Raw genomic sequence first — 20631 nt, 5'->3', positions numbered from 1 at the left:
CTTTCACAAACAATTCTATCTCTACTTACATACTGTAGCCATTACTGATCACATCTAAAATATTTACTTTTCTTCAATCATTTCTTTATAAAATACATCCCCACTCCTATTCAGACCCAGTTACATTTAAGTTCTTTCAAAACTAGCTGTAGTTCATTAATAGTGATGCTATAAAACATCTCATAAACATCACTATTCCCAAATGTTATTTCTGAGCTCTAATTCGTATTATAAAATCTCATAATATATCTATCACATTTGTTCATTCAATTTGATCATACACCATGCAACCATTCTCCTGTCTTACCTTATGCATTCTGCATTCATCCTTATGCACAGTATTTCTCCCAGAAGGAGATGCTTCTTCCTTCTTTCCTTGAAGTAAAATAAAATCTGGTTAAACAAAGTTTCCTTTCCTTTTTAATATTTTATAGGGTCATACGTCAGTACTAGGCTAGATGCCTTGCAGGCTGTTTTAAGACTAGACAATTTTCCTTTTTGTGATCAAGGTAACTTAATCCAGTTGGTTGCAGATTGACTTTACCCACCCCGTGGTCAGTAATTATATATCACCCCTAATAAGAATAACAGGGATTATACCATAGATGATTTGAAGGGACCCATGCATGGGATTAAACATTTAGGAGCTGCCTCTGTCCATTAGTAATACAGGGGCAGTCTGGGGAAAATGTTCTATTTCCCATTCATAGATCTAAGTTGCACTTGAAAATGGACAGGGATGAATTTTGTTTTATGTGGATGGGGAGTCTGTCCCATAGCAGCAGTATCCTCTACGAGATATACCTGTCCCTCCAAAACATTCTGTTAATATTGCAGAAGAGGTTTAGATCTCTAGGCTGAGTATTTCTGATGCCATTTGACTAGCTGATGTGCATTAAATCCATCAGTAATGAGTCAGAGGATGGGTTGTATGACAGACACAAGTCACCTCTTAGCAGTCTGTAGGATACCAACTATAGTAACAGGGCTTTGAGTTGGTACATGTAGGACATGTTGTTTAGGCTTTGCATCCTTTTAATAAGGTATCTCTGTTGGCGTTCAAGTTGTTAGATGCATCTGGACAGATACATGCCAAAGGGGGTATTATATTCAATGACTGGCCTAATGAGGGTCGAGTAAAGGTGAGCAATGGCATCCATAGATCTAAACACAATCCCTTTTTTATAAGCTGTACAATAGAGAAGGACTGTCATACAACAATAGACACATGTTAGTCAAATGTTAGGTCACTGTCCATGTACGTTCCCAAGTCATGAACAGCTAGGTCAACTCTTAGGGGCATACTGTCAATTTGGTAATTCCCTGGGATAGATGACTTCCCAAAGTATACAATAATGTGTTTTTGGCACTTAGTTTCAGACCATGATTTTGACACCAGTTATTTATTCGAGTCAAACCTTCTTGCAGGATAGCTATGTCATATGGGGATTCAATGACTGCTCCTAACTTACAGTCATCTGCAAACTTAGTCAGCCAGAGCCCTTTGGTTTTAGCTTTTACTTCAGAAAAGTAAATACCAAACAAGAGAAATCCCAGGACAGAACCCTGGGATACTCCACTGATGACTGGTCTCTTTGTGGTGGCAATTTCCCCTGTTTTGATTATCTGTGAGCTAGTTGTCAATCCAGTGGGTGACATAGGGGTTTATTCCCAGTTTATTTAGCTTTTCTACTATGCCTGATTGGGAAATTGTGCCAAAAGTTAGAACAAGGTGTGTGGAATGTACCATTTTCCTTGACCCATTGCTTTGGTGACCTTTTCAGAAAAATCCACGGGGTGAGTAAGAATGACCTGCCCTTGACAAATCCAGACTAAGACAGGTCCAGTGTTTGGAGGTTCCCTATGTCCTGATTAATGAATTCCATGATAAGTCTTTCCATGGCTTTTCGTATGAGGCTGACCAGACTTATGGGTCTGTAATTGCCTGAGTCTGTGGAAGGGCCTCCCTTATGCAAGGGAATGAATGTAGTTGTTCTCCATTCAGTTAGTACAAAACCTTTATGGAGGGTGAGATTGAACAGCGTTGTTAGGTGCTTTGGCTAAATTGTGTTTCATGCTATTTACGATGCATTCAGGGATATTGTCAGGACCCATCAATGCAGTATTTTTAACTTTTTATAGCACTTTTAAAACTTGGTCTTGTGAGTGATAGCTGGAGGTGAGCCAGTTCCAGGTAATCTTAAGGGACAGATGGAGGCAGGAGAGAGGGATAAAGTTAGAGCTAAATTTATCGGCTAGTAGATTAGCTATAAATTCATTCTCATTGTAGGTAACATTATTCACAAACAGCTCAGCGCATTGCTGTATTGTGCTTTTCAGATTATGAGCATAACCAAAAAATGCATTTTGATAGTCTTTGGCTTGTGTAGCTATTTTAGCCTCAAACTTGGTTGTGGTGGATTTTATTAAGCTTAAGAGTTGTTTGTTTATTTCAGTGAAAAGAGCTGTAACATTCTGGGAATTACTCTTCTTACTTTTGGTCAAAATTATTTTCCTTTTATTATAAAGCTTGTTAATATTATGGTTCCACCATGTGGGTTTGTTTCTGTGGTTTGCCCTGCACTTGTTCCTATGGGGTACAGCTGTATCTGTGCAGTTGTTTACATGCTGGTATAGTGTGTTGGTGGTGTACATTTCTGCGTATTCAGTGGAGCTAACTGGATTTGGTGGGGATCTGAAGCTTTCCAATTCATCGATTAGAAGTAGGTAATGTGTCTTAAAAAGAATTCTATAAAGGTACCTTGGGTGAAAGGGATCTCTGGTTTCAGTTTTATTTTGAAGGAGACTGCTTAATGGTCAGACCTAATAAATGATAAAGGTATGCAAAAGATGGTAAAAGATGCTCCCATATTAGTTTGGAGAAGACCCAAAATTTTATTCCCCCCTAGTGGGTACTCTTGACTAATTGTTCTAGGGCATTTGCATTGCCATAGTCCAGGAATTTCTGTGCTTGTGCACTAGTGGTGGTATAGGTTTCCCAGTTTATAGCTGGATAGTTTAGATCAACTACAAAAGTGGTATTGAGTTTAATAGTGACTGTTTCTAGTTCCAGTAGATAGGCATTGTGGCTTTCTTTTGTTATAGAAGGAGGTCTACATCTAGCATGCATATGGTACTGGACCTTTCTGATGGTTACTTGGACATGAATAAGCTCTAGTACATCTTAATGCTTTATCTGCCTTGATGTGAATCTCTTCTGGAAGTAGATACATACAACTCCATCTTTTTCCCCTCCTGCATGGTAGCTGGTCTAAATGTGTGGAAGATGTTATAACCCTGCACAGCCAGAGTGCTCTCCACTATTTAAAACCAAGCCTCAGTCACTATACTGACATCAATGTCTTCCAGGGTGGTAAGGGCTTGTATGGAATAGAGTTTCTTCTTCAGGCTTCTAGCTTTGATCAGTAACACCTTCATATTTTCCTTTTCTTGTTTTGTTATGTTGGCAGGTATATCAGATTAGCATTCCCTAGAAAGGCAGAATAGGTGTGGACAATGTTTTTGCCAGTAATCAAAACCCTCGAGGGGACAGATGCAGGCCATCCCTGGTGAAGCAGCATGTCTATCAATCATATCCTCCCAGGCTAACAAGAACTGGATCCCCTTTGAATCACACCAAAAACTAATCCAATTATTGAAATCAATTATTTTTTACTTATATCTTGGCAAAAGGTAGAATGCTGCTCAGTGCTAGGTTCATACTTGCCTTGAACACATAGTCTGAGAGTTCCATCTTGTATCTCTTCATATAATCTAGGGAGGTACACCACAAGTCATTGACACTGACATAAACCAAAACAGTGTCATACCGATACTTGCTGATGAAGGACTTGACTGCATGCATGATCCAACAGATCCTGGCACCAGACAATCAACTAACCATCACTCTTTCCTTGCTCATCCTGGTAAGAGGCACATCTGTATGTCCTACAATGGAGTTACCTATAACAAGAATGATTGGTTGGGTCAATGCCTGCCTTATGGGCTCAACATCTGTGACTTTGGAACTCTTTGGGCTATGTGAGGATGTAGGCTTAATATGCTGAGTGTGCTTTGTGCCTGTGTTGTGTTTTGGAGGAATTTTAAGTTTAGGAAAGTTACTCTTTAGAACCTCAGCATTTGATGGATTATCAGAAACAAACAGTGATTTGATGGATTATGTGTATTGTGGTGGCCTTGGAGAGGTGTGATGTGTGGTGTACTGCTGACGATTTTGGTGTCTGATAATATATAATATCTCTGTTAATATTTTAATATATATATTTCTCGTTCTCTTTTTCCATACTCATTGTTAACTTATCATCCCCATTTATATATAATTCATAATCATGTATAAGTTTACAGTATTTTTTCATTTCTCCAAAACATTTTTTCTAATCTTATATATTACTTTTTATATTTTATTTTATTTACTATCCACCGATGTTTACTTGCACTGTAAAATGATAGATCTTTCCAGAGCTGACCCATTTCTTTTTCAAATAATTTTGTTTTAGTAACTTCATCCAAAAGCCTTCTCAGACATTTACCGTCATTAAGAAATTCATAAAAATTACTTATTTCTGATTTTACAAAAATGATCTGAGAAATTAACCTTTCCTGTTTCAATCCTAACTTCTCATAAACCCTTCCAAAAACATGAGTCAATTTCATTTTTAAACATCTTCTTCTATACATATGCTTCCTCTGCTGGCCTAAAACTAATGGCCCACATTTTATCATCCATCTACAGGCATTTATATCTTTACCTGTTTCACCTTTACTTTTTCTTAAATTGCAATTAAAATATTCCATTATTATAATGTCCATCTTCACAATAGCATATTTTGTTTTTAATTTCCTCAAGTAATTCCTCTTTCTTGGTACCCTTCTTATATGCATATACCACTATTGGTCTCCATATTTTACTACCCCCCCCCTCATATCACATATAACGCACCTTCCTGGTTTTATAATGTTAACATCTAGTGCTGTTATACTTTTCATATAAATTAAACATGTTTTCAAAAGATTAAATAAGATGTTATTATTTCAATTATTTTCCTCCATATATTCTTGCACTTTTCTGTTAAAATTTGTTCACCTTCAACATTATCATCATTTGTCATCATGAGGATTTTTCTCCACATCACTTTTGTACCTGATATTTCTTCTGTTTCACTCATATTACAATCAAACTAAAAGTGCAAAGTACTCCTACACTTCCTACATAAAATATACCTAAATTAAATATTATCACACCCAGAGTGAAAATTATCAAACCCAGAGTGCAAACAGGTTTTTAGTTGGCTCTATTAGCTAAGCATTCTTTTTTTCCATTAACAGTGTCTAGAATCAGTACATCACCTTTCCATCAACACAGTCCAAACAAAGAAACATTTCCTTACCCCATTACATAACTTTCTTTCATTCAGTGAATATTTTAATTTAATTTTTTTACCTTTATTAGAAAAATAAAATTTTAATTCATTCTGTTTCATTTCAGTATTTCTAAATCAAATGTTCACTATTTGAGTATCACATTCATACTTTTGTAACCTTCTCATAGCTCACATAAATCCTTTGAGTCAAAAGCCATTATGATTTTTTTTCAGCCACGGCAAATCATTCAAATATTATTTCACATAATGATTTAGTTCCAATGTCAAAAAAGTTTGTATATCTTCCACTGAGAATCCAAGTGACACAGCCATTTTGTCCCATATACAATATCTATCAATAGCCACACCCTCATTAGCTTCTATTTGCCTCAAAGACAGCTGGCTATAATTATTGTTAGTGTTTTCCATCCTCACAGCGCTGTTCAATGACCTCAGTGTTGCAGCAGCATTAGGTTTACTTGCATTATCAGTTGCCTTGTTTTTGCAGCTCAGTCTGCACCTTTGCTGGTATAAAGTTCCAAAACTCTGCTTGTTTCTTCCTTGAACTTGCTATCCTCTTCCCGTCTTGCCTATCAGACTTACCTTCCTCAAGCATGCTGATATCATCTGGTAAGCATTTAATAACCACTTCCAACTATGAAAGTGCAATCTTCTCAGTTGTTTCTGCTTTAGTCAGGTTTTACTGAGATATTTTCTTATCTAAGCCTGTGGCATTCTGTTACCCACAGTAACTGTATCCTTATAATTTTTAAATTTTCTGATTTAGTATTTCCATTACAGACATCTGAATCATTCTTCTCCATTATGTCTTCATTGTCATCTATGACGTTCTCTTGCCAGTAGCTGTTGTCTGGCTCTGCCTTCTAAAAAGAGTAGGAAACGTTCCCCCTGGCCATGTGAATACCGCCTCAAGTCTCCCCTGAAAAGAGGCCACTGTACTAAAGAAACTAATCCAGTCAACAATGGATAAATAAAATAAGTAAATAACTAAAACATTAAATATGTTGTTGATTTTCTTTCGGCTTTTCCCTGTTAGGGATCGCCACAGCAGAACTCCGGTCTGCTAATGATTGGCTGTCGATTTTTATGGTGCTGAGGTGCCAGCCCGACGCCCAACCCTCAACGAAGGCACGCCCATTCAGGCATGTCTTTCAAATGCTACTCGACCATGATGAGGACATGCAGACTCCACACAAAAGGCTCTCCTGCCGAGAATCAAACAGGAGAACCTCTTGCTGTGAAGCGACAATGCTACTGCTGCACCACCGCGGCTTACTAAAACATTATTAAATATAATTTTTTAATTTTGCATACAAACGCAATAGAACAATCAGAAGGTATTCACAAAAACAATCAGAAAGTGTTCATAATTTTGATTACTACTGTTTATTTATAGTTGGAAAACCTCCTTATAATTGTACTTTCTGTTTAAAAACAGGCCTGGGACTCAAAGATAATCCCACCATGAATATAAACTGTTTTGGCCAACATCTTTGCAGAAAATGTGATTCAGAGACTTGATTAGTCACAATGAGGAAGATCTCAGTATTCACTAACTAGCAGTGTTACTGCTGATACTAAAAGCACCTTGCAATAGCTACGTCCTGCAGTGGCTAAAGCATTGTGTTGGTTTAGGCTGCATATATTCCCATTATGCACAAGTCTGCTGAATATCCCTGATTTTGCCTTACATCATTACTCTGTCCCTTCATACAAATGTAGATTTTCTGGTAAATCACTTATGTTTACAGTCAGTCAATAATGTCAGACATTAGAGATTCATACTTCCATTGTTCTATTCAAAGTAAATTAGAGTACGTGTTTAAACATTGCCCCTGATCATGGACGTTTTTCTTCCATTAGTTTGTCTTTTTTCAGAAGTCATTTGCATGGATGTGAGAGGTATAACAGGCACCCTTCCCATCCACTCACAAACATACACAAATTCAGAAATTCATGCATGTGCACACACACACACACACACACACACACACACACACACACACACACACACACACACACACACTGAAGAAGCTTGATTAGCGAAAGTGCTTATCTTCTGTTGGAATTTGTGCTTAATAAACCTTTAAGGATATATTACATCAGCGTCTTGCCTGCTGTTGCTCCGTTTCTACAAACCTTTCTTAAACTTTATATTTTTATTAGCAATGGAGCATTTACTGGATTGGTTTGCGGTTTTTCTTTGGTATTTACTAGTTTTAATTGTTTAAAACTGTATTGTTCTTGCCCCATTGCCTAATGGCCCTCAAACCTGCAAGGGACTGTCATTCAAGCAACCACTAGGGTGCCTTATGCTTTCATAGCATCCCAGCGATGACAGTACTTTTTTCATTTATGAACCTGGCCCTGCCCGTAGTGGTGACATGAACACTTGCATCACTGCTAGGGATGCCTACACCCCTCAGTCCATGTATGTGTGCTCTCTAAGAGCAAGACGGATGAGAACCACTGTTCATCCTGTGCCATCAAGTGCCTGAGCTGCTAGTCAAACTCTGGTTCCTTGGGTTGTAGTCTAGGTTATATCCTTGTATGTCACTAGCAGAGAGCACTAATTTTAAATATTTATGGATTAAATGCTCAGCATGCTGTCTGTATGCTCCCATCTTACAAGCTATTACATTATCATTGTTTCATTCCATCATGAAAACTGATTTCACACACCATTTGAAAATTCTTTGCATGGCAATTGAAAAATTACTTTTTTGATGCAATGGTTCACCTATCAAAGTTTATTAGGCAGTGCCTTAAAATTAGTATGTTGAACATTTTTGAAAAAAACAATATTCACAACTGTCAGGCTTTCAGGGATGCCTTTACTTTCTTGAATACATGGCTCAAAAACTTCCACAGTTTGTTGTAAAATAAGTAAAATATAACTTTCTTTTGGTATCATTAGAATTACAGAACTAATGTTTAAGATTCGGACAGTAATGTCTTTTTTACTACCTCAGAAACGTGTGGAGAGAATCTTTTACATCCCAGTACAATACCAAGTACAGCAGCCTGTTACTAAAGCAGTTCATTTAAGTATGGAAGTATAAGTACAAGTGCCCATTTTATACGTGCAGTACGGCACTCAAAGATATACATGATGGAGAGATTACTGCACAGCCAGGGACTGTTAGGTACTCACCCTTCAAGATGGTATCTCTCCCCACCCCACAACCCCCTGGGTTTGTGATAATATCTGTACCACTCTGAATCTCTTGTGCATTATTGATTATAATTTACAATTTTGCTGGTAATGGTCATAACAGGCAGCACTCTAAATCTGCCAAAGATGAGGCAAGTAAATACAATCTGCCGCAATCTACCATTTTACTGATACATATATTTGTTTGTTTTCAATATATAGATTTTTTTTTCTTATGATGCCATATAGTCAATAGGCTGTAAGGAGTTTAACGTTATGTTTAATACACATTAATAGGATATGATGTAAAATAATTCTTACTTGAGAAGAAATTATGAAATCTAAATTAATGCTAGAGCATAAATTCTACTTGATCATCTTAGATTACCTAGATTTCTCATTGCTGGTTTAGAGGATAATACGTCTAATACACAATACAACAATGGTACAGCCTGCCTTGTCTTTAAACATACTGTTCATTTTCTTGCTTAGAGTGTCATGATTAATGACTATTAAGTAGCATTTTAGAATCTTTCAATATTTAGTAAATCACAGGTGGTTAGATCCATGTCTGATACTTTAACATCTGCTATACTTTTTTTTTCCAGCTGAAGATGAGTATGGATAGAGATAATCAAATGGCCGAAGCACAGCACATGATTCAAGGCTGTCCTGTAAGTACGTCTGTTAGGACAGTCTTCCTTCTTCAGCTCTGCATATCTTTGGCATCAATGAGCTAATCCAAAATTACTTTCCAGGAGCTTCAGTATGTTTACAAACTAGTATAAAATGACTGAAGAAATATTTCAATTCAGTATAACCAAATTCTGACCTAATCACTACTGCTAATGTTTAGTGGTTCTAGAATTCAGAATATTAGTTATGTAATAGGTTAATTAGCAGTAAATATCAGAATACATAACACCAATAATCCTATTTTTTTAATGAAGGATGACTGCAAGCTTGGGTCCATGTTATAGATGAATTCTATAGCCATGTGCTGTAGTATGCCCAATTCAGCAATGTTAACATTCATCATAGTCAGTGTTGCGGTAATAAATCTTGGGACTTCTTGCCATTCAGAAGCCCACATCTGGCCCAAATACCAAATCTTTCACCCTCTCCCAACCAGTGAGTGGTGTTATGGTCCACAGGTAGGACATCAGTGGTATAAAGGATCAATGGCCAGCACCATCTTCAGGTTTTTTCCTGGCACGTCCATCTGATGCACAAGACCACATGTGTGAGCATAGTCAGTCCAGTGGTCAACTTGAAACCAGTGGATTCAGCTAAGCATCCCACTGGAGATCCTTTTTATCTCTGGTTTACTTTAGCTGTTTAATGTTTAATGTTCAAAAAGGTTAACAATTGTCTCTTGTGTGGGAAACAGATCCCTCACAAAAATTTCCACTCTCACTGTTCTGTTTAGTGGCCATCATTCTGAAGAAGTGTAAAAAGGAATGCTTGAAGGAGAAGGATGTGTGGGAAGCTGAAGATATCTCTGTGTCCGACTCCTCTCTCTGGCTCAAAATTGCCAACTTATGTGAGGCACCTTTGCAACTCCCTGGTCTGATTCCTGTTATGCCTGACTTCAATGGAACATCTTCTCTAGTGTTCACCATGATCATGGCCCAGTCCAAGTCCTCACAAGTCGACAGCAGACTGATGCCGGGTGGGTGCAAAGCCACTATGCAGGCCATGGCTTCTGATGCCAGAGTCTTGGTGACCAAGGCCGAGGGTGGCATCCCTTTGGTAGCAGTTCTGGAGGAAGTACTTGGGAATTAGATTAAGGTCACAACTGGCTATCTGTGACCTGATGCCTTGTCATCGATACCTGAGCCCAAAATACCCACATACAAAGAGGTAGGTAGATTTGCCTCAGCCAATGCTTTCTGGATCCCCTTCCACTTCTAAGTATCACCACAGAACCTAATCAGGCTAATGCAAGACTTCATGGATATTATGAAGTCAAGACAACCCACCATGGAAAAGGAGCCTGTGCCAAAAACCTCCCTTATGAGAAGGAAAAAAGATACCTCTCCCCTCCCCCAGGGAGATACTGATACCTGAGAGTCAGTAGATAAGGAAGAACTTCTTTATGTGGAGCACCTTCCCCCCGCCAATGTTTGGATTCTGCCTCAGAAGACACCTTGTCCTCATCCTCAAATCCTGAGGACCTATCCTTTGGAGATGCCCCTCACAGAATGAAGAAATCCTTTAAATGGGAGTCTAGAGAATTTTTCCAGGTCCTGGCCAATTATAGAAATCTCTTAAGCTTACATGCTCCTAGATCTCTGGCTATGCTTTGATGATGCATTTGCTGACATATCACTGCAGCTTGATTCCTCCCATCACCACCCCCAGGAAGCTGATTGCTTTTTTTTAGAGTACTTGAGTCCCACATGAACCTTTATAAGAATACAAGAATCGTTTGCCAAATGATAGACAGAGTAGACTCATAGATTGATCTGGCAAAAAGACCTACACCTCAGTCCCTTAGCCATGAGAGCTCTGAACTCCTAGCTCCACATGAGCAAACACCTCAAGTCTTAAGCAGGAACATATTAAAAACTAGGGCAGAGGGGATACAAGACAAGAGCTTCCAAAGGACATCCATGATTTGTCCAATGTAATGTTTATGTGTCCAGACATTGACTTAAATGTCACTGTGATGCACTGGATGCATCATGCAGGATAGCTGCTACTGGGTCCACCACAAGGAAACATATCTGGTTGAATATATACACCTTGCCAGGCCATTTGAAAGCTGAACTCCTTAACACCCAAGTAGACAAGGAATTTCTAGTCTCCGATATGAGAAGGTGTTTAAGAGACTGGACCAGAAGGGAAACAAACAAAGTGAGTAAAGGAACTATAGTTTTCCCCTACCACAGATAACAGAAACTATTCCAGCAAGATTTGGCACTTTTTTCTGCAAAGCAGGTAAACACTAAACCCCATGGGGGAAAAGCCTGGGTATCAATGAAAGTGGCAAACCAAACAGTGCTCTACACAGGGTGGTCTAAGAAGCCAGCCCCTGGTAGGGAGCACATGTAACTATTTCCAGCTCCTCCTACCCTCCCTCCCCCCTTTCCCTATATCCCCCAACCCCCTCCCCTCATTTCTCTGAGAGGAAGCCTCTTCTCCTTCCTTAATCACTGGAAGCAGTTTACTCAGAACAATTAAGTACTGTAGATTATACACCAAAGAAACTTGTTTCCATCCCTCATACATGGTTTCTTACAACAGAGTTCCATTCAACCAATTCCTTAAAAAGAGGCAAGCACAGGGTTCTACTCACAACTCTTCCTAGTTCCCAAAAAAGAAGAGACCTGGAGACCCATACTGGACCTCTCAAGACTCAACAAATTCCTGGTATTACCCAAATTCGAAATGCTAGTCCTGTAAATACTCATGCTCTCATCTTTTCTGGGGCTTGGATGGTGACTCTGGACCTGAAGGATGCATACCTTCATGTTCCTATCCATCAAAAGCACAGGCAGTTCCTACATTCTTAGGCAGGGGGATCTCACTGACAGTTATGTGCCTTACCACCCAGAATATTTACTAACCTAGTTATGGTATTTTGCTGAGTCAGGGGGCTCACATTTACCCATATTTAAATGATTGCTTCATCCAGGCAACATCACTAGCAGAGCTTCTGTTAGCCATGCAAGTCACTATGGATTGCTTTCAAAAGGGGGGCTTCATCCTGAATGCTGAGATGCCACAAATGACACCCAGCACCAGAGTTGCCTTTCTAGGGGCAAACCTAAATTCTGTCCAGCAGAAGGCCTTTTTGTCGAAGGACAAAAGTATGCTCCTCTCTAAATACATCTTGCTTCTGCACAGATAACAGACCATTACAACAAGGGAATTTCTGAGGATGCTTGAATACATGGCTTTATGTATCCTGATGGTTTCACTGGCAAAACTACACATAAGGTCACTACAATGGTTCCTGAAAGATTGCTGGTCCCAATACCAGAAGCTCTTAAAAAGAGCAATACCTCTCCTGTGTCTGAAAAAAGAGATGTGTGGTGGGAAGAGAGCATAAATCAAGCCAGGAGCCCTGTTCCAACTCCCATAAGAAGTCCAGTCCCTAACCACAGTCAGCATGGATCTAGCTTGGGGGGACACACCTTGTAGAATACAAGGCCCAAGGGACATGGGTCAGGCAACTGTCAGTTGAGCACATCAATATAAAATAAATGATGACAGTAATACTAGCCTTGACAGCAATCAAATAAATAGTGGTATCAGGAGCAGTAAGGCTACTAACAGGCAGTATCACTGTGATGTGACATGTCATTCATTTCTACTGCCTGTTCAGACTAGCAATGGAACTGTGGCAGGTGGCTCAACAACTATGCCTGATAACTATAGCATTGTACATCCTGGGTCAGGACAACCTGCTGGAAGACAGTTTGAGCAAATCGCTCCTAGACCCCAATGAATGGATGTTACAAATGGGGTGTACCAGAGATAGACCTTTTTGCTTCCTCAGAGAAAAAGCAGCTGAGAAAGTTTTGCTCAAAGACTCCCCGCACAAGACCATGGAGAACAGATGTTTTCTCCTTCAGCTGGATAGACCCCTTTCTATATGCCTTCCCTCCAATATTCCTCATCCCCTGGGTATTACAGAAAGTCAGAGCGGACAGACCAAGTACAATGCTGATTTCTCCTTACTGGCCCAGACAACACTGCTTTTCCCTCCTCATCACTGTCAGTGAAGGGTGAATTTTTACAATTTTACTCTGCATAGATCTCCTAACCAAGAGCAAGGGGGTCTGTCACCCATGCCAACCTGAGGACACTCAGTATGACAGCATGGATTACTGGCTGCAGATCAATTCAAAAGGAGACTAGAAAACCTAATATCAGACAATCATGTGTGGCAAAACTGAAAAAGGTTTTTAGTCTGGTACATGCAAAAGGTATTCCACCTGACAAAGCATGGTTAAAACAGGTACTAGAATTCCTATCTCCTGTATAAAGAAGGACTATCTTACTCTAGTACAAAAGTGTTTGCTGCAGCTGTAATGCCTATCTAACCATATCCATCCTTACATATGCTCATCCTTACATGAAACAGTTACTGAAAGGAGTCCTGCATCTTAAGCCCCCCCCCCGCCAGGTGAGAACCTACACCATCCTGGGACCTATATTATGTGCTAGAAAAACTAACACTGCTACCATTTGAACCACCCTAGCCAGATGTATATCCAGGCTGCAAGCCCTTATGTGTAAGGAACCCTTTCTCATTTTCCACAGGGTCAGAGTAACCTTGAGAACTAACCCTTTTATTTAGCCCAAGGTGGTATCACAAGTCTCTTTGCACCAGGCTATTCACCTTCCTTTTTTCTTTCCTAATCCCCAGTACAAGAGGGAAAGTTTCCTGTGGACATTTGGAAGCTAGGAGGGAAAAACTGATAAAGATCTGGAAGGTTTTGTTTAACAGTATTTTAAGAGGAGGAGAAGTACCAACATCCTGGAAGAAAGCAGTGGTAGCTGTAATACCTAAAGAGGGTAAACATCCATCAGATTCAGCTTCATACAGGCCCATTTCAAAACTAAACCATGATTATAAAGTGTATGTGTCTATAATGACTAACAGAATGGTAAAAGTGATGCCAAAATGGATAGATATGGATCAGTATGGTTTTGTGGAGAGGAGAAAAACATTTGACAACATTAACAGAACATTGATGATCCAGAGGGAAGCAGAATGTAAGAAAATACCATTGTTGTTGTGGGTCTTGATGTAGAGAAAGCATTTGATAGAGTAAGCTGGGACTTTTTGAGCAGGGCAATGGAAACATTTGCATTCCCTGATAAAATTATACGGTTGATGAGGAGGATATAAGAGGGATCAGAGGTGAAAATTAAAGTGGATAGGTTCCTCTGATAATTTCTGCTTGAGCAGAGGAACCAGGCAGGGGTGTCCTCTTTCCTCTTTGTTATTTGCATTATACTTAGAACCACTTGCAAAGAAAGTAAGGGACTCGGAAATTCAAGGATGTAATTGGTATCGTAGTCAAGAAAAGCTGGCTCTATTTGCAGATGATATTATTTTATACCTGATAAAACCAGAAAAGGACATTAAAGTGTTCTGGAACATTTTGACACAGTTTGAGATCTTTTTGGGATACAAAATTAATGAAGCTAAAAACAAAGGCAATAGCGGCAAGTTATGTACCTGCTCACAAATTGGTTGAACAAGACCCATATTTATGGGGACATGATAAAATGAAGTATTTAGGAGTATGGGCTAAAAACAATTCCTGTCTGGCAGTTAAGGATATGTGGGAAGAGACTAAACAAAAGATAATACAACAACTGAGAAACTGGATACTCTGTTATATGGATATGGATGGTAAGATACAAGCAGTTAAAATGTTTTTAATCCCTTTAGTCTTATACATAGGTCAGGCATATTTTTATCAACCAGAGGAGATGTTGTAGATAGCAATGAACAATTAATAAAGAGCTGAATGATTTATCTGGGAGGGAAAGATGGCAAGAGTCAAGCAGGATAAGCTGATTCGTCCAATAGAACAAGGTGGATTGGGATTGCCAGATTTGAAGGGATATTTCAGAGCTACACAGTTAAGGATCCTGTACACAGCACAAGCAGAAGCTTATAATTCAAAGTGGAAAGGGATGATGAAATGGGGGAAGCTCAAGAAACAAGGAGAGACTGGAATTTTTGATTCACACCTTTAAGGGGGATAACAATAACCATACAGAATATTATATTCACAAAGTAGCTGAAAGTATTCTAAGAACTAAGCCAACATGGGAATGGAGAAAGGAGATTCTGGGGATAGGGATGATGGCAACTAGGGATACAGACAATAGGCAAGAGGGTCCTGGAATTTATTGGCGAAAAGTGGCAAAGGAACCAAGGTATTTGGAGCAAATAACTAGAGAGGGAAAGGTAACAGAATGGGAAGATGTCAAGAATTTATTTGGACTGCAGGTTAGAGAGTGCCTTACCTATCAAGGATTGATGTCAGAATATAGGCAATGAGAAAGAAATAGGGGAGGGTCCTAAACTAAAGACAGCACTGGTAGAGTTTTTAGCAGAATCTAGAACAGAATCTCCTGTTAAAAAGGAATAATTAGTACAGTATAAAAATATTGCATTATAACTATAAGAATCAGTCAGAGGAGGTTAGAAAGGATTGGCAAGACAAACTGGATAAGCAATTCACAAAGAAACAATGATATGTTTGTCTCCCAAATATGCAGCAAAATCTAGAAGATTTGGGATTTTTGCTTGGAAATGTTTACATAGATATTCTTATACTCCATTTAGATTCCATAGAATTTTTCCTCAGGTATTTAGCAAATGCTGGAGCTGTGATAGGGAAGAAATCGGTAGATGGAAACATATTTTCTGGAAGTGAAATGAACTGTCAGACTTTAAAAATTCCCTGCAGACTACTCTATGAAAGATACTGGGTGAGAAAATTAGTGCAAAAAGGGAGCTATGATACAGAATTGGAATTGCTTAGACATAGAATGACCTTGCTGAGTCTAATTATGGTGGCTGCCAAAAAAGCAATTACTAAAAAATAGAAATGAAAGTCTAAGCTAACTGTACTAGAAGCAGTGAATATAGTAACAGAGATAAAACAATTGGAATTGGGATCTTTACAAAAGAGTAGGAGCAAATTACATAGGAAAAATGGGAACTGTGGGAACAATACATAGAGGGGAGGAATGAAGTTTAAAAGAAGGCAGGATTTGAATGAGCTATAATGTTTGACTGATGATGATTGGGTACATTATAAGTGATGTAGAATGTTTGCATCTAGGGTTCATAGGTTCATAGGTTGGTACTAGGCTATCTGCCCTAGGGCCTATATACGCCTAGCCAAACAATTCCCCAGATATTTCTTCCCACAATATTTACTTTCCTGGACCCATATCTAGCAGGGTGACTGACGTGATCTCGGAGTGAATTTCCTATCTCCCATCCAATCGTCAAGGTTCCTTTTGAAGAGGGCCAAGGAGGCACTCTACTTGACATGTATGGGCAGTCTATTCCAGAGTATGGGGAGTATCTGGGTCAGGAACCTATCCCTCCAGCATGTTTTGTTCATTGTGATGACAAGGTTGAGATCCATGTAGTGTGTGGCTCTAAGGGATTGGGATTTCCTTAAGTGGAGCATGTCCAACAGCTCAGGGTTTGACATGGCCTTGTATGTTAAGCAGAGATCGCCTTTGAGTTGACGATATGCCATAGAGTAGAGCTGGAGGTTTTTTAGATGGTCAGCATAGGACATCTGCTTTAGGCCTTTGATTCTTTTAGTGAGGTATTTCTGCGGCCTTTCCAGCTGTTGCAGATGTCTTGTGAGGTATATACCAAACGGGGAGGTGTACTCTATAATGGGTCTAATGAGGGATGAGTACAGTTGGACAATGACCTCCTTTTTTCTGGATGGAAAGCCCTTAGTGATGAGGTGTGCCACATAGAAGAATTTCCTGACTGTTGTGGCGATGTGGTTATCGAAGGTGAAACCACTGTCAACCTGTGCTCCTAAGTCTCTCATCACACTTTCAGTGTTTAGTGTACTGACACCTATGTGGTAATTCATGGGTACATGGTTTTTCCCATAATTCATGGGATTCATGGTTTTCCCAAAGGGGATAACTATACATTTCTTGGCATTAAGCTTGAGCCTATGGCTCTGGCACCAAGCATCTGTTTCTGTAAGGCCCTTTTGTAGAATATCCACATCATTTGGGGATTCAATAATGGCTCCCAGTTTGTAGTCATCTGCAAACTTTAGCCAGAGTCCCTTAGTGTTGGCCTGTACTTCAGAGAAGTAGATGCCAAACAAGAGTGGTCCCAGGACTGAACTCTGAGGTACTCCACTTGTCACTTGCCTGGAGATGGATTTGGAGTCAGCTACTTTTACAGTCTGGGTTCCGTCAGTAAGCCAGTTGGCAACCCATCAAGTGATGTAGGGATTTATGCCCAGCTTAGTAAGTTTATCTATGATTCCAGAGTGGGGAATGGTGTCAAAGGTCTTGGCGAGGTCCAGATGGGCTGTGTGGACCGCCTTACCTTCATCCACAGCTCTGGAGACTGATTCAAAGAAGTCAATCAGGTTCAGGAGACAAGATCGGCCCTTCACGAACCCAAACTGGCTGGGGTCTACTGTTTGAAGGTTGCCAATGTCTTTGTTTATAAGTTCCATGATAATGCGTTCCATGCCCTTGCAGATCAGGCTCATCAGACAGATGGGACAGTACTTCCTGGGATGCAAGGTGAATCCCCCCTTGTGGAGTAGGATACCTGTAGCTGTGCACCACTCAGTGGGCATGAAGGTGAGGTTATGATTAAACATGCCACTTAGGTGAGGTGCCAGTTCATTTTGTAGTCTATGTAGTACACAGCCCGGGATGTCATCTGGTCCCATGGATGCTGTATTCTTAGCTTTGGAGAGTGCGGTTTCTACCTGTGTGGCCGTGATTACCTGAATTTGCCAATCTTCTGGTATTGAGATGGGCCTTTTAGGGGGTGAGGGGGGGTGAAGATGGCACTAATTCGATCTACCAGGATATTGGCAATTTCCTTGGGATCAGTATATTCAATGCCATTCTGTTGCAGCTCAGAGCAGATCTGAGCATTGCCATTTAGATTCTTGACATAACTATAGAATGCCTTGTGGTTGTCTTTGGAATCTTTGGTAATTTTATTTTCGTAACTAGCTTTGGAGGATTTTATGAGGGATCTCAGCTTCATACTGAGGCTGGTAAGGGAGTTTTTTGCATCCTGGGATTTTCCTCTTTTCTGCAACAGTTTCTTCCTTCTGTTGTATAGTTTATTTATGACAGGGGACCACCAGATTGGCTTCCTTTTTTTGGAGGAGAACGTCTTGGTTCTATTTGGGCTGGCATGATTCATGCACGAGTGGATGTGCTCGTACAATGCCTTAGTGTAGGATTCAGCAGTCGAACTTTCAGCTCCCGTGTGCATGGGTGCCATGAAGTTTGTCACTTCTGACTTAAGTAGCATGAAGTTGGCTTTGGAGAAGTTTTTCACAGAGGTTTCCTTACTGGGGGGTGGGGGTGGGATGTGGATATCAAGGGTGATTTGCTTATGGTCAGACCTGACCAATGAGGGGGGTGACCATTGGTGTGGAACATCTGTCTCCCATGTTGGTAATGACCAGTTCTAGGACATTGGAGCCCCTGGTGTGACAATGGATTAGTTGATCCAGGGCATTGGAATTTATGAATTCCAAGAACCGTTGGGAAAAGGTGTTGGTACCCAAGTAGTTTTCCCAGTCAATGGCAGGGTAGTTGAAATCACCCAGTGTTAGGGTGTTTGGTTGTATCTTAATACTTTCCAGTATGTTTAGAAAGGTGTAGTGGGAATCTTGGGGCATGGTGGGGGATCTGTAGCAAGCTACAATTTGGATTGCAGTCTTACCTAGTGTTAGTTGCACCTGGAGAATTTCAGATGCATTGTGTTGGGCAACTAGCCTGGAGGTGTGAATATACTTGGTGAATATGGACACTCCTCCACCTTTAGTGTTTCGGTCTTAGTTTGTTGGCAGAAAAGTGTGGTAAGAGTTTTATCCTGGTATTGCAGGGGTGCTGCCTGGAGTCTTGAACCAGGTCTCAGTTACTGCACAGATATCGATGTTCTCCATTTTTAGGAGTGCCTCGAGAGAGTGCATTTTGAGGTTTAGACTACTAACATTGAGTAGAATTACCTTCATATTTTGCATACTTGTATGTGTTACAGTGGTGGTTTTATCCTTTGATCCTTGCCTAAAAAAGGCACTATAGGGGTGGCAAGAGCTTTAGCCAGTAACCTGAATCCCATGGGTGACAGGTGCAGACCATCTCTGGCAAAGCATTGTGGTTTGTCGATCATGTCATCCCAGGCAGACAGATACTGAATCCCCTTTGAATGACACCAGAAGCTTAGCCAATTGTTGTAGTCAGTCATTTTCCGAGAGCTCCTCCATGTCTCTTTTCATGTAGTCCAGGGAGGTACGTCTCAAGTCATTCACTCCAACATGGACAATGACAGAGTCATATTTGTACTTGTTGTGGAGTAACTTGAGTGCATGCAGTATGTGGTGGATCCTGGCAACTGACAGGCAGCTGACTGTAATTTTCTCCTTGCTCAGCCTGGTGAGTGGGACATCAGTGTGCCTGACTATAGAGTCACCTATGACTAAAGTGTTATCAGTCTGTGATGTAAAATGCTTACAAATGGGACTGGGTCAATATGGTTTGTTTTCATTTATACAAATGTATGATTGCCTGTGTCGTAAGTGGCAATATGATAAAGATGCTTCTTGTTAAAAAATGAAGACGCTAATAAACTATGATGACAGACAGGAAGAAAACTATGTTTTGTTCCAAAAGACAAGACTAAAGCTTTTGTTGCCCCTATATTGCATTTTTAGACAAAGTCTCCCTAATGGAAATTCCCACATAACAAACTCAAACCCATATTAAGACAACATCATAATGGCATTATTCAAATGCTAGGGGTCTAAACAGAAAGATGCAAGAACTTAAGGTCCTCCTGTAACTTGAACATATTCATATTTGTGTAGTCACTTGTTTGTACCAAGCTGAACTGAGGTGGGCTACCAGCCACAACTCTGAGCTGAGATATTAGATGATTAAAGGCATCTGAGCTTCCAAAAAACATAAGTTGCCTGTTATTTTGCTCATTTATATTATTTACTGCACTTTTTGGTTGCTACCGCCTACTTTTATACTGTTTTTATTTACTGTGTACTAAACTTCACTGTTGTATTGTAATTCTCTACTTTACTGTACCTGTAAAATCAAATGTCATTGCTGTTTTCACTGTTTACAAAGCTTTTTGTTGTTTTTAGTGTTTAAATAACTGATCAGCTGACCGTTTAAAACATTCTTCAGAGCCTCCTCGCTGATTTTCTGCTGTTTTAAATGTTTTTTTTTTTGGTGTCTCACTGCTATTTTTCTGCTGTGTTAAACATTCTGTAGTGTTTCCCTCTGAAAGTAGGGAAGCTAGTAGCTGTAGCATAGTACAGATACAGGCTTGCTGCT

General features: G+C 39.8%; 1 protein-coding gene across 2 annotated transcripts in view; it reads left to right on the top strand.

Annotated features, from left to right (window-relative positions):
* Window positions 1–20631, top strand: part of ECT2L (epithelial cell transforming 2 like) — a 1012011-nt gene that overhangs the window by 883923 nt on the left and 107457 nt on the right. For both annotated transcript variants that reach the window (XM_044064710.1, XM_044064701.1), the window contains exon 20: window positions 9165–9230. In XM_044064710.1, coding sequence (XP_043920645.1) covers window positions 9165–9230 — 66 coding nt within the window. The remainder of the gene's footprint in view (window positions 1–9164; window positions 9231–20631) is intronic.

The sequence above is a fragment of the Protopterus annectens genome, chromosome 1.part0 (genome assembly GCF_019279795.1).
Source record: "Protopterus annectens isolate FY-2018-M chromosome 1.part0, PAN1.0, whole genome shotgun sequence".
NCBI lineage: Eukaryota > Metazoa > Chordata > Ceratodontiformes > Protopteridae > Protopterus > Protopterus annectens.
Note: the sequence above shows the minus strand (reverse complement) of the source record. Positions and strands in the feature narration are given on the sequence as shown.